The sequence below is a fragment of the Dipodomys spectabilis genome, unplaced genomic scaffold (genome assembly GCF_019054845.1).
Source record: "Dipodomys spectabilis isolate Male_0828 unplaced genomic scaffold, ASM1905484v1 ptg000067l, whole genome shotgun sequence".
In the NCBI taxonomy this organism is placed as follows: domain Eukaryota; kingdom Metazoa; phylum Chordata; class Mammalia; order Rodentia; family Heteromyidae; genus Dipodomys; species Dipodomys spectabilis.
This window is the reverse complement of record NW_024870744.1, coordinates 5766472-5780305: the sequence shown is the minus strand read 5'-3', so window position 1 is coordinate 5780305 and position 13834 is coordinate 5766472. Positions and strand designations below refer to the sequence as shown.

Genomic DNA, 13834 nt, shown 5'->3' with positions numbered 1-13834 from the left:
CTTATTGGCCCCAGTGTGAGAATGAGTCCGCCCTGAACCTCTATGAGACCTGCAAAGTACGCACTGTGAAGGCCGGCACGCTGGAGAAGCTGGTGGAGCACCTGGTGCCCGCCTTCCAAGGCAGCGACCTTTCCTACGTCACCATCTTCCTGTGCACCTACAGGGCCTTCACCACCACCCAGCAGGTTCTGGATCTGTTGTTCAAAAGGTGAGTGTTGGGCTGGGGATGTGGCTCAGTGGTAGAGAACTTGCCTAGCATGCATGAAGCCCTGGGTTTGATTCCTTAGTCCAACACCCGAAGAAAAAGCCAGAATTGCTGTGGCTCAGGTGGTAGTGTGCTGACCTTGAGCAAAAGAAGCTCAGGCCCTGAGTTCAAGCCCCAGGACTGGCCAAAAAACAAAAACAAAAAAAAACAAAAAAAGGTGAGCACTGCCTGTGTGCCCAGGGCGCCTGCTCCAGGCTGGGCCTTGGGAATGTGCTGTGTGTCTCTGAGCCTGCTTTCCTAGGGTAACTGGGGTGCTCTGAAGACCAGAGCCAGCCCTAGACAGGCTCATCCCAGCTTGGCCCTGATGAGGGGACTGCCCAGGGCTGTGGCCACCCCACACCCTCTGCCTCCAACCTCCCACAGCAGAGGCCTTGGGCAAAGCAGTTTCCCCATGTGTAAGGAAGAATCCAGATTCTGCCTCAGGGGGAGGGGGCTGACATCTGTAGGCCAGGCATCCCTGCGAGTGGACTGGGGCCTACTGAGGTATCTAAGAAGGAGCTGGTTGGGCTCACTGTGTGAGGGCCTGTCTTCAGGCACTGAACATAGTTGAGTGAGAAGAGCAGAAGATCCTGGCTATGCTAGACTCCAGGCCATGGGGGCGGGGGGGGGGGGGGAGGGTCCGGGGGGCTGCCAGGGACCCGAGACGTCATGAGGGCTCCAGGCCACGGGGGGTCAGCTAGTGACCCAAGACATCATAAGCAGGTTCAGTAGATGTGACGCCCTCACGGACTCCTCTAGATATGGCTGCATCCTCCCCTACTCCAGTGAGGACGGCGGGCCGCAGGACCAACTCAGAACGTGAGTGGACTTCAGTCAACAGCGAGAGCACCTGTCCCCAGAGTGGGGATCCAGTGGTTCCCACCGAAAAACTGAGGCTTTAAGCCCTACAAACATCACTTGTGAACACTGGGGAACAGGGTGGAGGCTGGGACCCAGAGGTGACCCCTGGGAGATGCCTATCGTAGCCCATTCCAGCCAGGCTTGCTCGCCTCATCGGGGGCCACAGAGAAGGTATTGGGGCCTTGCCTCTAGGTCTTGGGCCCTCAGAGAGCTCAGGCCAGGCTGTGCCTCCAGAGAGCCGTGTGGTGGGAAGACAGCCCACATATGACTCACTCAGCCACCAGTGAGGTGCCACCAGGACCCTGTGCATGCCAGGCAGGACCGCAAGCCCTATCTGAGTTGGTCTGCCACCCCCCGGACAGCCAAAGGGGCTTGGGTTAGGGCCTGCTTGTCTCTGAGCAGCAGTGACAATCACTGATGCCCAGCTTCCACGGGTGGTAAGGGAGGATGGGGGTGATACTGCCAGGCCTCTGACTCTGCTGCTCACCTCTCTGCCCCCAGTGCCATCTCCTCCATCCTGGGCACATGGCTGGACCAGTACTCGGAGGACTTCTGCCAACCTCCACACTTTCCCTGCCTCAAGCAGCTGGTGGCTTATGTGCAGCTCAACATGCCGGGCTCAGACCTGGAGCGCCGTGCCCATCTGCTCCTGGCCCAGCTGGAGGACCTGGGGCCCAGTGAGGCAGAGTCTGAGGGTACGGAGCCTGCTACGGGAATTCAGAGCATATGGGGGCTCGGTGCAGGGCCCCCCCAGGAGGGAGTCTCAAAGGCTGGCCCTTGGGCCACAAGCACAAGGACAAGCCTGGAACCCCACAGAGGGTGGGGGGTCATCTGACATGACGTCCTGGTGATAGGGCTGGGCCTTCGCAGACAGCAAGGTCTTTGGCACCTCTGGAAAGACTCAGAACAAGGTAGTAATGTGTGGCAACCCTCTCCTCCTGCAGCCCTGTCATCAGCTCCAGTGCTAGCTCTGAAGCCAAGTCCAGAGCTAGAGCCAGCTCCAGCACCGGCTCTGGCGCCCAGCCCAGTGGCAACACCAGCATCGGGTCCTGAGCTAGAGCCAGAGTCAGCTCTAGAAGCTGCTGTGGAGCAGGAATCAGCGCCACTACCTGCTATAGAACTGGAGCCAACCCCCTCGCAGACTCCAGAGCCCGAACCTGATCCAGCATCAGGTCCGTCAGGAGAGCCTTCCTGCCCTTCACCTGTGGCCACGGAGAATGGGCTGAGCGAGAAGCCGCATCTCTTGACTTTCCCTCCTGACCTGGTGGCAGAGCAGTTCACACTGATGGATGCGGTAAGGGGCTGGGCGGGGCGGGGCGGGGCGGGGCGGGGCAGGGCAGGGCAGGGTGGAGGCAGGTTTCCTGTGCACTCTGCTCCCCTGTCCTGTGGTTCCTTCCCCTAAGCCCAATCACTACAGCATAGCTGAGACCCACACATCTTCCTGTGGCTATAAAGGCTCAAGGATTAAGGCAGAGGTGCAGCCAGGGGTCCTCTTGAGCCTCAGTACTGATTAGGCTCCTGATGTATACCTGATATGTGCCCAGGCCAGACAGAGGACTGACTGAGCCCTAGAGGTGGGTCATGTGCAAGTGGACCAGGAGACACACGAGGCCAGGGCTGAAAGAAGGTGCTTCCTGGGCCATGCAGGCTGCTGTGAGGACTGAGAAGAGTTAGGGGAAGCACTGCTCCCCGCCTTTCCCGTCTTCTGTCCTTCTGGTCCCTCCGCTGCTGGGTGCGCTGGGTGCTCAGCACAGCAGACCCAGAGACTCCCACCGCTCTGAGCTCCATGTCCTCCGTGTCTGTGGGCACGGATGCAGGCCTGGGTCTGGGCCCTGTGGTCTGCGACAGGGCCTGGTGACCCTCGTGCCTTTCCCCAGGAGCTGTTCAAGAAGGTGGTACCCTACCACTGCCTGGGCTCCATCTGGTCCCAGAGGGACAAGAAGGGCAAGGAGCACTTGGCCCCCACCATCCGGGCCACCGTCACCCAGTTCAACAATGTGGCCAACTGTGTCATCACCACCTGCCTTGGGGACCACAGCATGAAGGCCTCAGACAGGGCCCGCGTGGTGGAGCACTGGATCGAGGTTGCCAGGGTATGCTACAGGCCGTGTCCGGGGCCTCTCCCTTCACACTCCCCCACTCTAAGGATATGGGCTGTGGTCAGGGTCTGCTGTCCAGCGATCACCTTTTACTGACACTGCCCTTGGGGTGACCTCATCCTGTTTTCTGTCCCCTGGGGTTTCCCGCGAGACTTCCCAGTGTGAGCTTCCTAAAACCCAGCTCATCAAGAGGGACTCAGATCTGGGGGGCAGGCAGGAGGCTGCAAGACGCCAATGCTCACACTGTCTTCCTCCCCAGGAGTGCCGAGTTCTGAAGAACTTCTCCTCCCTCTACGCCATCCTCTCTGCTCTGCAGAGCAACGCCATCCACCGCCTGAAGAGAACGTGGGAAGAGGTCTCCAGGTGTGTACCCCACATGGGTGCACAAGGGCTGGCGTCACTCTCCGAGATCCGGCGCCCAGCCTCCAGGATAGGGCAGCTGGGTGGTGGTGCTCCCTCTGCAGGGGGCCTGCATCGGCAGTCTTCAGCAAGGCTTAGCTTCCCTCTCTGCCTGAAAGGAAAAGCTGGCGGGACACACAGACGCTTTCCAGATTTTCTGTGGTAGCCACAAATCTTTGTCTAGTTGCAGTCAAGCCAGAGCTGCAGAGTGGACATTGGGTGGCACCCCACTGTGCCAGGAGGAAGAAGCCACTACAAGCCCATGGCTCTTTAGGGCTCCATGCAGCAGCCATTTGCAAACCTCTTGTCCAGGCAGTTTGATGTTTTGTTTTGTTTTGTTTTTGCAAGTCCTGGGGCTTGAACTCAGGGCCTGGGCACTGTCCCTGAGATGCTTTTGCTCAAGACTAACTCTCTACCACTAGAGCCACAGCGCCACTTATAGCTTTTCTGTGTATGTGGTACTGAGGAATCTAACCTAGGGCTTCATGCGTGTTAGGCAAGCACTCTACCACTAAACCACATTTCCAGCCCAAGTTTGAGGTCTTGATGCTAAAAGAAAATGGATCTTGGTGCTTGTGGCTCACGTGTTAACCCTAGCTACTCAAAAAGCTGAGATTTGAGGATCATGCTTCAAAGCCTGGGCAAACAAAGCCATGAAACTTTTATTGAGCAAAAAACTGGAAATGGGTATTGTTCCAGTGGTAGAGCACCAGTCTTGCATAAAAGCCAAGTGAGAGTGCAAGGCCTTGAGCTCAAGCCCCAGTATCAATGTAAATAAGAAGTCTTACTCTCCCTCCCCACCTTCCCAACTGTCACCTCGTGTGCCTCCTGCAGGGACAGCTTCCGCGTGTTCCAGAAGCTGTCAGAGATTTTCTCAGATGAGAACAACTACTCCCTCAGCAGAGAGCTGCTGATCAAGGTAGGAGAGGTGGGGGTTCTTGGGGGCGGGGGGGGGCGGGCAGGGGCACAAGTGAATCTCAATTCCTTCCTGACCATGTTTTTCAATATTTTCTGGTCTCTCTCTCCACGATAAAGGGAAGAGAGTTGTCTGTGAGTCCCTCGTGCAGGTCGGGGGACCCTGAGTCCTAGGAGGCCCTTGGGGATGGAATGTTGTGGAGGGGAACACAGGGTGGTCCACAGAAGCAGGGAGCCCCAAGATTGGGAATCCCCACTACCTGCAGTGGTTAGCATCAGCCAGAATGTCACGTAGGCTGAAGCAGATATTGCTGCCTCCCCCAAATCTGTCCAGCAATCCCAGGAAGCCTGGACCTGGTCACCATATGTTGGGTGCACTTCCCAGGGGAGGGGCCTCCTGGTGTCTCAGGGGTGTTAGGAGCTAGCCAGCCATAGGGTCTGCCGGTCTTGTCCAAACCTCAAGACCCACCACCTCCATCTGGAGGCACTGTGTGGCTCTGAGCTCTTCGCGGGGGCAGAGGCCACGCATGCTCAGACCCCAGCTGAGAGGTCATAGCACACAGCCGCAGCTGTGACAGCCCAGAGGCTTTAAAATTACGAGTGACCGAAAACCTCCCTGGGCCTCTTTGCTGACCTCTCTGGCTGCTTCCATGGGAAGTGCAGCAGAAGGCACAGCCTCCTCCACGGGGCACCTGCTGTGCACGAGTGGGCCCTGGGAAACTCCCAGCCCAGCTGCACAGAGGCAGTTTCCTGCCCTGGCCCATGAGCAGGGGCTGGCCAGAGAGGGGAAGATGTTCCAGGGGTCTGGATCCCCACCCTACTCGCTGAGGAGAGCCAGGATCTGGGGTCAGGAAGGAGTCTGGAAGTCTATGGCCCTCTCCCTTCAGGCTCATCTCCTGTAAGGACCCTGTCACATAGACAAGCTAGCCGACTGGACTCTGCTCAGAGGCTGCAGGGCCCCTTGCCCTGCTGACCTTCAGGGCACTGGACAGGTCACCAGCCCTGTCTGGACCTCAGTTTTCCCCTCTCCTAACAGAAAGATGCAGAGCGGCCGGGGCTGAGGTCCCAGGCTGGCATTTGAGCTGCCAAGGAGAAAGAAATGAATGTGGCTGAGTTCTGAGGAGGCCCGGGCCCCACATGCCAGCCAGGCCAGCAGCACTGGTGGCAGGCAGGCAGGCAGGCAGGAGAATCAGGGTTCCCCAGCCCCTTCAGGAAAAGCTTACAGATGAGGAAGCAGGCAGGGGGAGACCAGCTCCCCAGGTGAGATCCCACAGCAGTGAGTGCTGGAGCAGAGCCTAGGGTAGAGTTGGTCTGCCAGGGGGTATGTTTGGCACCGACCACCAAGGATCTCCAGGCCCAAGATTGGGCATTAGTGGAATGGGGGTGAAAGGATGAAGGCCTCACTAACAGTCTCTTAATCCTGGCAGGAGGGGACTTCTAAGTTTGCCACCCTGGAGATGAACCCTAGGCGAGGCCCGAGGCGGCCAAAGGAGATGGTGAGAATGGAGATGAGGGCCCGCCCTGCCGCCACTGCCTGAAATGCCCAGTAGATGTGGGCCGGAGCCCCTGACCACTCCTTATTCTGATCAACTTGGAGGGAGGAGCTTTACCCAACACCCAGGGCCCAGCAGAGCTTATGGGGAGGGGAATAGGTAGAGGCCACGTAACTGGGGTGAGACATAACCCTTGATGTGGGAAGGCCTCTGGACAGTGGTGTCCATAGGTTCCCTGAGTACCCCAGGGACTGGCAGGGAAGCCTTGCTTATCACCGACTCAATGCCACAGGGTGTCATCCAGGGCACCGTCCCCTACCTCGGCACGTTCCTCACTGACCTGGTGATGCTGGACACGGCCATGAAGGACTACCTATACGTAAGTGACCCCAGGGCCAGGGAGGGACCTAGGGCTGAGAGGTAGATTCTGAGACCTAGAAGGAGAAAGTTCCTTTGTTGGCCCAGGAGCCAACACTCAGGAGAGCCTCAGGCTGCCCACGTGCTAAATGCCACAGCTGCCTGACCACAGAGGTTGTAGGCAGGTTTGTTCTAGCAGGACAGAGTGTCCACAGGTAGTATCCGTGGGCAGCCCCTCTAGGATGGGGCAGCTCATGAAACAAGCAGGGCTTCTAGTTTTCCACATCCTCAGCGAGTGTTGGGCAAGATCTTCCTGCCCAGAATGTGGCTCAGTGGTAGAGTGCTTGCCTAGCATGCATGACGCCCTGGGTTCGATTCCTCAGTACCACATACACAGAAAAAGCATGAAGTGGCGCTGTGGCTCAAGTGATAGAGTTCTAGCCTTGAGCAAAAGAAGCTCAGGGACAGTGCCAAGGCTCTGAGCTCAAGCCCCAAGACTGGGGGAGGCTGGGGAGGGGGGGTGGTGGTCATGGGGGGAAGGCAGTGGGGAAGAGATCTCCCTCCCCAGGGACCCAGAGCCCACCCTAGTCCAGGTATGCACACCCTGCCCCCTGCTGGGAGCTCCCAGTAGTGCATCTGCATGGCAGCCTTAAGGGGGAAATGGGCTGCTTTCTAAACCACATTGGCTGTCTGCTTTCTAGGGGAGACTGATCAACTTCGAGAAGAGGAGGAAGGTGAGCAGCTGCTGCCCTCAGGGTGGGCGGGCACCCCCTGGCAGGTCTCCCCTCCCTCTGTCACCTCCCCTTGACCTGAGAGGACATTTGGTACAGAGAGAAGGGGCCTTGGGCAGCAAGGTGGGGGTCTGGGGCAGCTTCCTGTGTGTGGCTATGAGAAGCACGGGGAGGGGACCCCAGAGCAAAGTCCCAGTCCCGTCACCATCCTGCCCTCTCCCTGTGCAGGAATTTGAAGTGATCGCCCAGATCAAGCTTCTGCAGTCAGCCTGCAACAATTACAGCATTGTGCCCGAGGAAGCCTTCAAGGCCTGGTTTGAGGCCCTGGAGCGGCTCAGCGAGGCTGAGAGGTGAGCTGGAAGGCACTGGGGCAGCCAGGGTGGGCTGTACCCAGGGTGGGCAGTGGGCAGGTGGCCTGACCCTTCTGAGAGCCTGAGGTGTAGGTCAGTGTGAACCTTTGCCTGGTGCTGACAGGGTGCTTGGGCCTAGGCCTCTGCGGAGGCCCTGGGAGGGAGCCAGAGAGCATGGAGCCTGGTGGCCTCACACCTCCCTCTCCCGTCTTAGCTACAACCTGTCATGTGAGCTCGAGCCCCCCTCAGAGTCAGCCAGCAACACTCTGAAGACCAAGAAGAGCACAGCCATTGTAAAGCGCTGGAGCGAGTAAGTGCCAGGCCCGGCGGGCAGGGGCTGGGGGACATGGTCAGGCAGGAGCCCGCCCCCCTCTGCCCAGGCCTGTGACAGGGCTGAGCGGCACAGGTTCACCCTCTGCAATGGCTCTGTGGCCAGGGCAGGGGCAGGGATTCCTAACTGGCCAAGCGTACAGGGTATAGGGGACTTGGAGTGGGCGGAGTTCCCAATAAGTCTGCCCCTCCGTTTAGCCGGCAGGCGCCCAGCACTGAGCTCAGTCCCAGCGGCAGTTCCCACTCCAAGTCCTGTGACCAGCTCCGGTGTGGCCCCTACCTCAGCAGCGGGGACATCGCAGACGCCCTCAGCGTGCACTCAGCTGGCTCCTCCAGCTCCGATGTGGAGGAGATCAACATGAGCTTTGTCCCAGAGTCCCCTGATGGCCAGGAAAAAAAGGTGACTGCTCCCTCCCCCTGCTGCCCCATGCAGCGCCAGACAAGGGGTCCAGAAGGCCCAGCTGCTGACCCCAGCCTCGGGAAGCCCCTCCAGCCAGCTACGGGGCAGGGACATCCCGGCCAGGCCCGAGGCTCCGCTGACATTGCTCTCTCCACAGTTCTGGGAGTCAGCCTCCCAGTCGTCCCCAGAAACCTCAGGGATCAGCTCAGCCTCCAGCAGCACGTCCTCCTCATCAGCCTCCACCACCCCTGTGGCCACCACACGTACCCACAAGCGCTCTGTGTCGGGGGTCAGCAGCTACAGCTCTTCGCTGCCCCTGTATAACCAGCAGGTGGGCGACTGTTGCATCATCAGGGTGAGCCTGGATGTGGACAACGGCAACATGTACAAGAGCATCCTGGTGAGCCGGCAGCCTGGCGCCCCCTGGTGTCCTCCACTAGCCAGGACACCCCTGTGGGATGTCCCACATGTCCTCCCTGCCCTCCAGGAGTTGACCTTCTAGTGGGTGGGGAAGAACAGACAGCAGGGCCTATAGGCCTGAACTGAGAGGAGGGGACATGGGAGCCGTGTGCCCAGTCCCCAGGCAGGAGTGAGCTGTGGGGAGGGGGCAGTGAGGAGGCCCCAGGGAAAGGAGCAGAACTCAGCCAGGTGAGGGCCCAGGACTGCCTAGGGCTGTTTTGAACTGTGACCTTGACTCCCCCTGGAGGATGCAGTATCCCCTAGGATTGGAGCAGAGTTGCTGAGCCAACTCCATGAGAGGCGGCAGTCACAATCCAATCTGTGCTGGGCTTAGAGGCCAAAGCAGGCAGGTGGCCAAGAGGTAGCCAGCACTGAGATGTTGTTCAGCATTAAGCCCAGAATCTGACCCAGTGAACTGGCCCAGTGGAGAAGCCTCTTTCCTCTTGCAAGCCCTCCAGGGTGCCCCAATCATCTGTAGCCTCTCCTTCCTCATGCTTCCTCATGGAGAGTCCAGGCCACACTGTCCTGCTCAGTCCCCTCCTGGCCACCAGCCACAAAGGCTGTGATTAGACCCCAGCAGGGAGGCTGTGTCCTGCTGTGTGCTCTGCTCAGAGCCTCAGGGCAGCTGCACAAGGCTGCAGCCCTGTCCTCCACCCCTGCAGCCTCCAGCCCAGAGCGGGCCTGGCTGCTAGGAGGCCCTGCTCCCGGGCTCTGGACCTCTTCCCTCCCTTGGGGTTGGGGAGAGTCTGGTGTGTGTCCTTTCCCCTGGCTCCCTGATCCTGTTCTCCCTGAGGGGTAACCAGCTCCCAGATGGGCACTCAGAGGGGGCAAGCTGTCACGGGAGTGGGGGTGAGGTACTGTCCTCATTCCACAGAGGCCAGGCTCAGGAACAGGAGGCAGTGAGGCCTGTGTTAGTGCAGAGGTAGCCTTGGAGAGCCTGTGCCCACTGGCCCCAGAGTGCCACTCCAAGGGCCTTTCCCTGATGTCCTGCTCCCCGCTCTGACCCAGGTGACCAGCCAAGATAAGGCCCCAACTGTCATCCGCAAGGCCATGGACAAACACCACCTGGACGAGGACGATCCAGATGACTATGAGCTAGTGCAAGTCATCTCGGAGGACCGCAGTGAGTCACAGGGCCACACAGTGAGGGAAATGACCCATGAGGGTCAGCAGTACTCACAGCCCCAGATTCAGGGAGCTTGGCCTCAGAAAACATGGCTGCCGCATGAAGGTGGACACTGCCCGGCCCCCTGTCTCAGCAGGTGCTGGTTCTCCCCACTCTTGCCTGGGTCAGGAACACACAGTGCAGAGAGAGCACTGGTGAGTGGCGGAGAGAAGGCAGCCATCGGAATGGCTAAGCCTGGAAATGCATGCTCAGAAAGAATGGCACCTATGTGAAATGAAGTCTCACATGTTACAACCCACGCATGTGATCCAGGAGCATGGAAGACAGAATCAAGAACATCCCGAGCCAGGCAGCCTGGTCTGGGTGGCTTTGGAGGTTCAAATCCTCTGCCTATGTCCTCAGCCCATTAGAAGGCCAGAATAGCCAGGAGAGATAAGAATATACTAGGTGCACATGGGCCATGAACATCACTGTATGTTGCCAGCGCTCACTGTCTTCACAGTCATCTGATTGTGCTGTGCAATCCTTTTCGTAGACCATCAGCATTGATTGCCACTTGCCTGTCATCAAGCCTTTGCTAGTTTCCTGCACCCTTCTCCTGGTGCAGGCCGCATGGGTTCCCTTCTTCCCGGAAAGGAAGTGAGAGGCCTAGCCAGACTAATGATGGTGGATGAGAAACAAGAATGTGGGCAGGAGGTGAGTGCAGGGTAGCCGTAGTTGACAGGAGACTCGTGGCCAGAGGGACTGGGAGGAGGAACAGCCTGCAGGAAAGGCAAGTGCTGCTGAGTGCTGGGGCCTCACTGGGTGGAGGCCCTGGAATGCATGCTGTGCAGAGGGCCTGGGTCCAGGCCTGCCCCATGGGGCTCCTTGGAGCCCTCCTGGTGCTCAGTAGGACAGTGCTCCCTGCAGGTGCTATGCATTCTGGACAGCTGGCTGTGCCAGGAGGTCCGGATCCTCAAGGCCGGAGTGAGGAGGCAGCAGGGGAATCCCTTGTGCCCCTCCAGGAGGAGCTGGCACCAGCCAGAGTCCCAAGTTCTTTCCTGAGCAAGACAGGATAGGTTTCAGCAGAGTCTGTTCCCAGGCAGGCATCCCAGGCCCTTGATGCTGCTGGCACTGGACCACAGGGAGGGCAGCATCCTGCCTGACGCCTGGTCTGGTGTGTGGAAGCTTCTCAGATGCTTGGTGTGTCCCAGTCCCTGTCAGTCCTGCTGACTGGCACTCTGTCCCTCTTCCACCAGAGCTGAGGATCCCAGAAAATGCCAACGTGTTCTATGCCATGAACTCCACTGCCAACTATGACTTCGTCCTAAGGAAGCGGACCTTCAGCAAGGGGGTGAAGGTCAAGCATGGAGCCAGTTCTACCCTCCCGCGTGTGAAGCAGAAGGGACTCAAGATTGCCAAGGGCATCTTCTAAGGACATCTCCCTGGGTCGGACTGGCCAGGGGCTAAGTACTTCCAGACTCGAGTGGCCCAGGCCACGCAGGTACTTTCCTTGCCACCTTGCCAGCCCAGGCCACCCCCAGACTCCAGTTTCAACTCAAACCTCTCCTGCCGGGATTGACACCTGCCATGCGGCAGGCTGACCTGGCCTCGGGGACCACCTGCTGCCTTAGGTGCCTTCTGCTCTCTGGAGCCAGAGGACCAGCTGACCTTTGCCAAGGAGCGCTGCCAAGGGCACGGTACCGTGCCTGCCCCCAGGCTCTGCCCTCCGTGTTCTGCCTGACGCCTTCCCAGGTGCAATCACTGCCACCCGTACCCTCGGGCACCTCTCACCCAGCAAGGCTGACCACTGCAGTTCTCTCCTGCTCACGGGCCCTGGCCTGTGCACTTCCTGGGGGTCCCTGCCCCTCCTCCTGCCGCTCTAGCCTTTCTCAGGCTGCACCAAAGATTCCACCTTCAGAGCCAGCCCAGAGTGCCGGAGTGTTCCCCACCACGAAACCCAGCTCGGCCCTGGAGCCGAGAGCCAAGGCCGCTCATAGACCTCACTCCTCACCCCGCCAGTACGGACAGTCCCGTTGGTGACCAATCACATGCCACTGGAATGCCATCTGCCACTGCATCCTGGGCTGTATGATACCACTCGAGTCAGGGGTTTGAGGTTAGCGGGGAGTTTGGGGGAGGGGAAGGATGTCTGGACATTTGTATAAAAAGAAAAAATGTTTACGGATTGGGGTGGGGCAATATTTATTTGTTGTAAATAGAAAATGTTAGACTTGAATATTATATTAAAATCTTGTTTCTACTATAGCCTGGTCATTGTGGCTTTCTTGTTTCATTCCGGTGTATTAATGATGAGACAGAGAATCACATTTCAGGTTCTAATAAAAACTGTTACAAGCTGGGCACCAGTTAACCACCAGAAAACTGGGAGTGGTGCTGTGGCTCAAAGTAGTAAAGTGCTAGCCTTGAGCAGAAGAGCTCTGGACAGTGCCCAGGCCCTGAGTTCAATACCATGCCTGACAAAAAAATAAATAAATAAAAACTATTGCAAGATGCGATCTGAGGACTGTGGTTTGAAGCCAGCCCAGGCAGGAAAGTCATTAGGAAATTTTATCTCCAATCAAGCACCAAGAAGCCAGAAATGGGGGTGCTGCTTAAGTGGTAGAGTGCCAGCCTTTAGTGAAAAACCTCAGGAACAATGCCCAAGTTCTGAGTTCAAGTGTTAGTGCTGACACAAGAAAAAGAATCATGTTAGCCAGGCACCAGTGACTGACACCTGTAATCTTAGCTACTCAGGAGGCTGAATCTGAGGATTGCAGTTTGAAGCCAGCCCAAGAAGGAAAGTTCAAGAGATTCTTAATCTCCAGTTAGTCACAGAAAAAGCTAGAAGTGGTGCTGTGGTTCAAGTGGTAGAGAGCTAGCCTTGAACAAAATGAGCCCAGGTATATAGCTCCAAGGCCCAGAGTTCAAGCCTCAGGACTGGCAAAAAAAATAAAAATCAAGAGCACAATATTTTATAAAGATTAAAAATCTGTGCCAATAGGGGCTGGGAAGGTGGCTCAGTGGTAGAGCACTTGCCTTGCATGCTCAAGGCCCTGGGTTCGATTCCTCAGCACCACATAAGCAAAAAGAAAAAAGCCGGAAGTGGCGCTGTGGCTCAAGTGGTAGAGCGCTAGCCTTGAGCTGAAGAGCTGAGGAACAGTGCCCAGGCCCAGAGTTCAGGCCCCACGACTGGACCAAAAAAAAAAAATCTGTGCCAATGACATCACAAAGGAAATGAATGAAAGAGTGTTAAGAGCAACTAAGATGGAATTACTCAAACTAGCTTGTTATAAATGTGAAGTATTCGTTGAAATCTCAAAGATAGATACTAAGAAAATAACTAGAAGGTATCCAAAAAAGGAAAGAAAAATAGAATAAAATGATGCACTAGAAAAACTCAACAAGAGCCAGGGTGCTGGTGGCTAACGCTTGTAATCCTAGCTACTCAGGAGACTGAGATGTCAGGATCATGGTTCACAGCCAGCCTGGGCAGGAAAAGCCATGAATCTCTTCAATAAACCACCAGAAAACCGGAAGTGATGCTGTGGGTCAAGTGGTAGAGCACTCGCCTTGAGCTAGAGAGCTGAGGGACAGCGCCCAGGCCCAGAGTTCATACCCTATGACCAACAACAAGAAAAACTCAACTAGAGGCATGGGATGCGTTTCAGTGATAAGAGCACTTGCCTAAATGCATGGGAACCTGGGGTTGCACTGAAAAAACTAAATCCACAAAGAGTGATGGAAGAAGTGAGGAACAGAAACGTGACAGACCTACAGAAAACAAAGCCAAGTGGCAGAAGTAAGGCCTCTCTCCGTAACTTATAAATGGGTTAGGCTGTTCAGTTAAAAGGCCAAGTCTGGCTGGGAAGGTGGCTCAGTGGTAGTGCTTGCCTAGCATGCATGAAGCCCTGAGTTCTATTCCTCAGTATCACATACACAGAAAAAGCTGGAGGTGGTGCTGTGGCTCAAGTGATAGAATGCCACCCCTGAGCAAAAGAAGCTTAGAGGGCCAGGCACCAGTGGCTCACACTTGTAATCCTAGCTACTCAGGAGGTTGAAATCTGAGGATCACAGTTCAAAGCCAGCCC

General features: G+C 57.1%; 1 protein-coding gene across 4 annotated transcripts in view; it reads left to right on the top strand.

Annotated features, from left to right (window-relative positions):
- The window catches only part of Ralgds (ral guanine nucleotide dissociation stimulator), a 44860-nt gene extending 32851 nt beyond the window's left edge, over positions 1 to 12009 (top strand). For 2 of the 4 annotated variants that reach the window (XM_042681162.1, XM_042681159.1), the window contains exons 3-18: positions 15 to 208; positions 968 to 1063; positions 1607 to 1800; positions 2050 to 2399; positions 2983 to 3198; positions 3464 to 3567; positions 4438 to 4522; positions 5946 to 6014; positions 6304 to 6390; positions 7070 to 7102; positions 7328 to 7449; positions 7664 to 7759; positions 7978 to 8179; positions 8337 to 8579; positions 9647 to 9761; positions 11003 to 12009. In XM_042681162.1, the coding sequence (XP_042537096.1) occupies positions 15 to 208; positions 968 to 1063; positions 1607 to 1800; positions 2050 to 2399; positions 2983 to 3198; positions 3464 to 3567; positions 4438 to 4522; positions 5946 to 6014; positions 6304 to 6390; positions 7070 to 7102; positions 7328 to 7449; positions 7664 to 7759; positions 7978 to 8179; positions 8337 to 8579; positions 9647 to 9761; positions 11003 to 11178 (2382 nt within the window). In that variant the 3' untranslated portion in view covers positions 11179 to 12009. Of the gene's footprint in view, positions 1 to 14; positions 209 to 967; positions 1064 to 1606; positions 1801 to 2049; positions 2400 to 2982; positions 3199 to 3458; positions 3568 to 4437; positions 4523 to 5945; positions 6015 to 6303; positions 6391 to 7069; positions 7103 to 7327; positions 7450 to 7663; positions 7760 to 7977; positions 8180 to 8336; positions 8580 to 9646; positions 9762 to 11002 lie in introns of all 4 variants that reach the window. The other 2 variants (XM_042681161.1, XM_042681160.1) reach the window with 2 other exon arrangements.
- The last annotated feature ends 1825 nt before the right edge of the window (positions 12010 to 13834 follow it).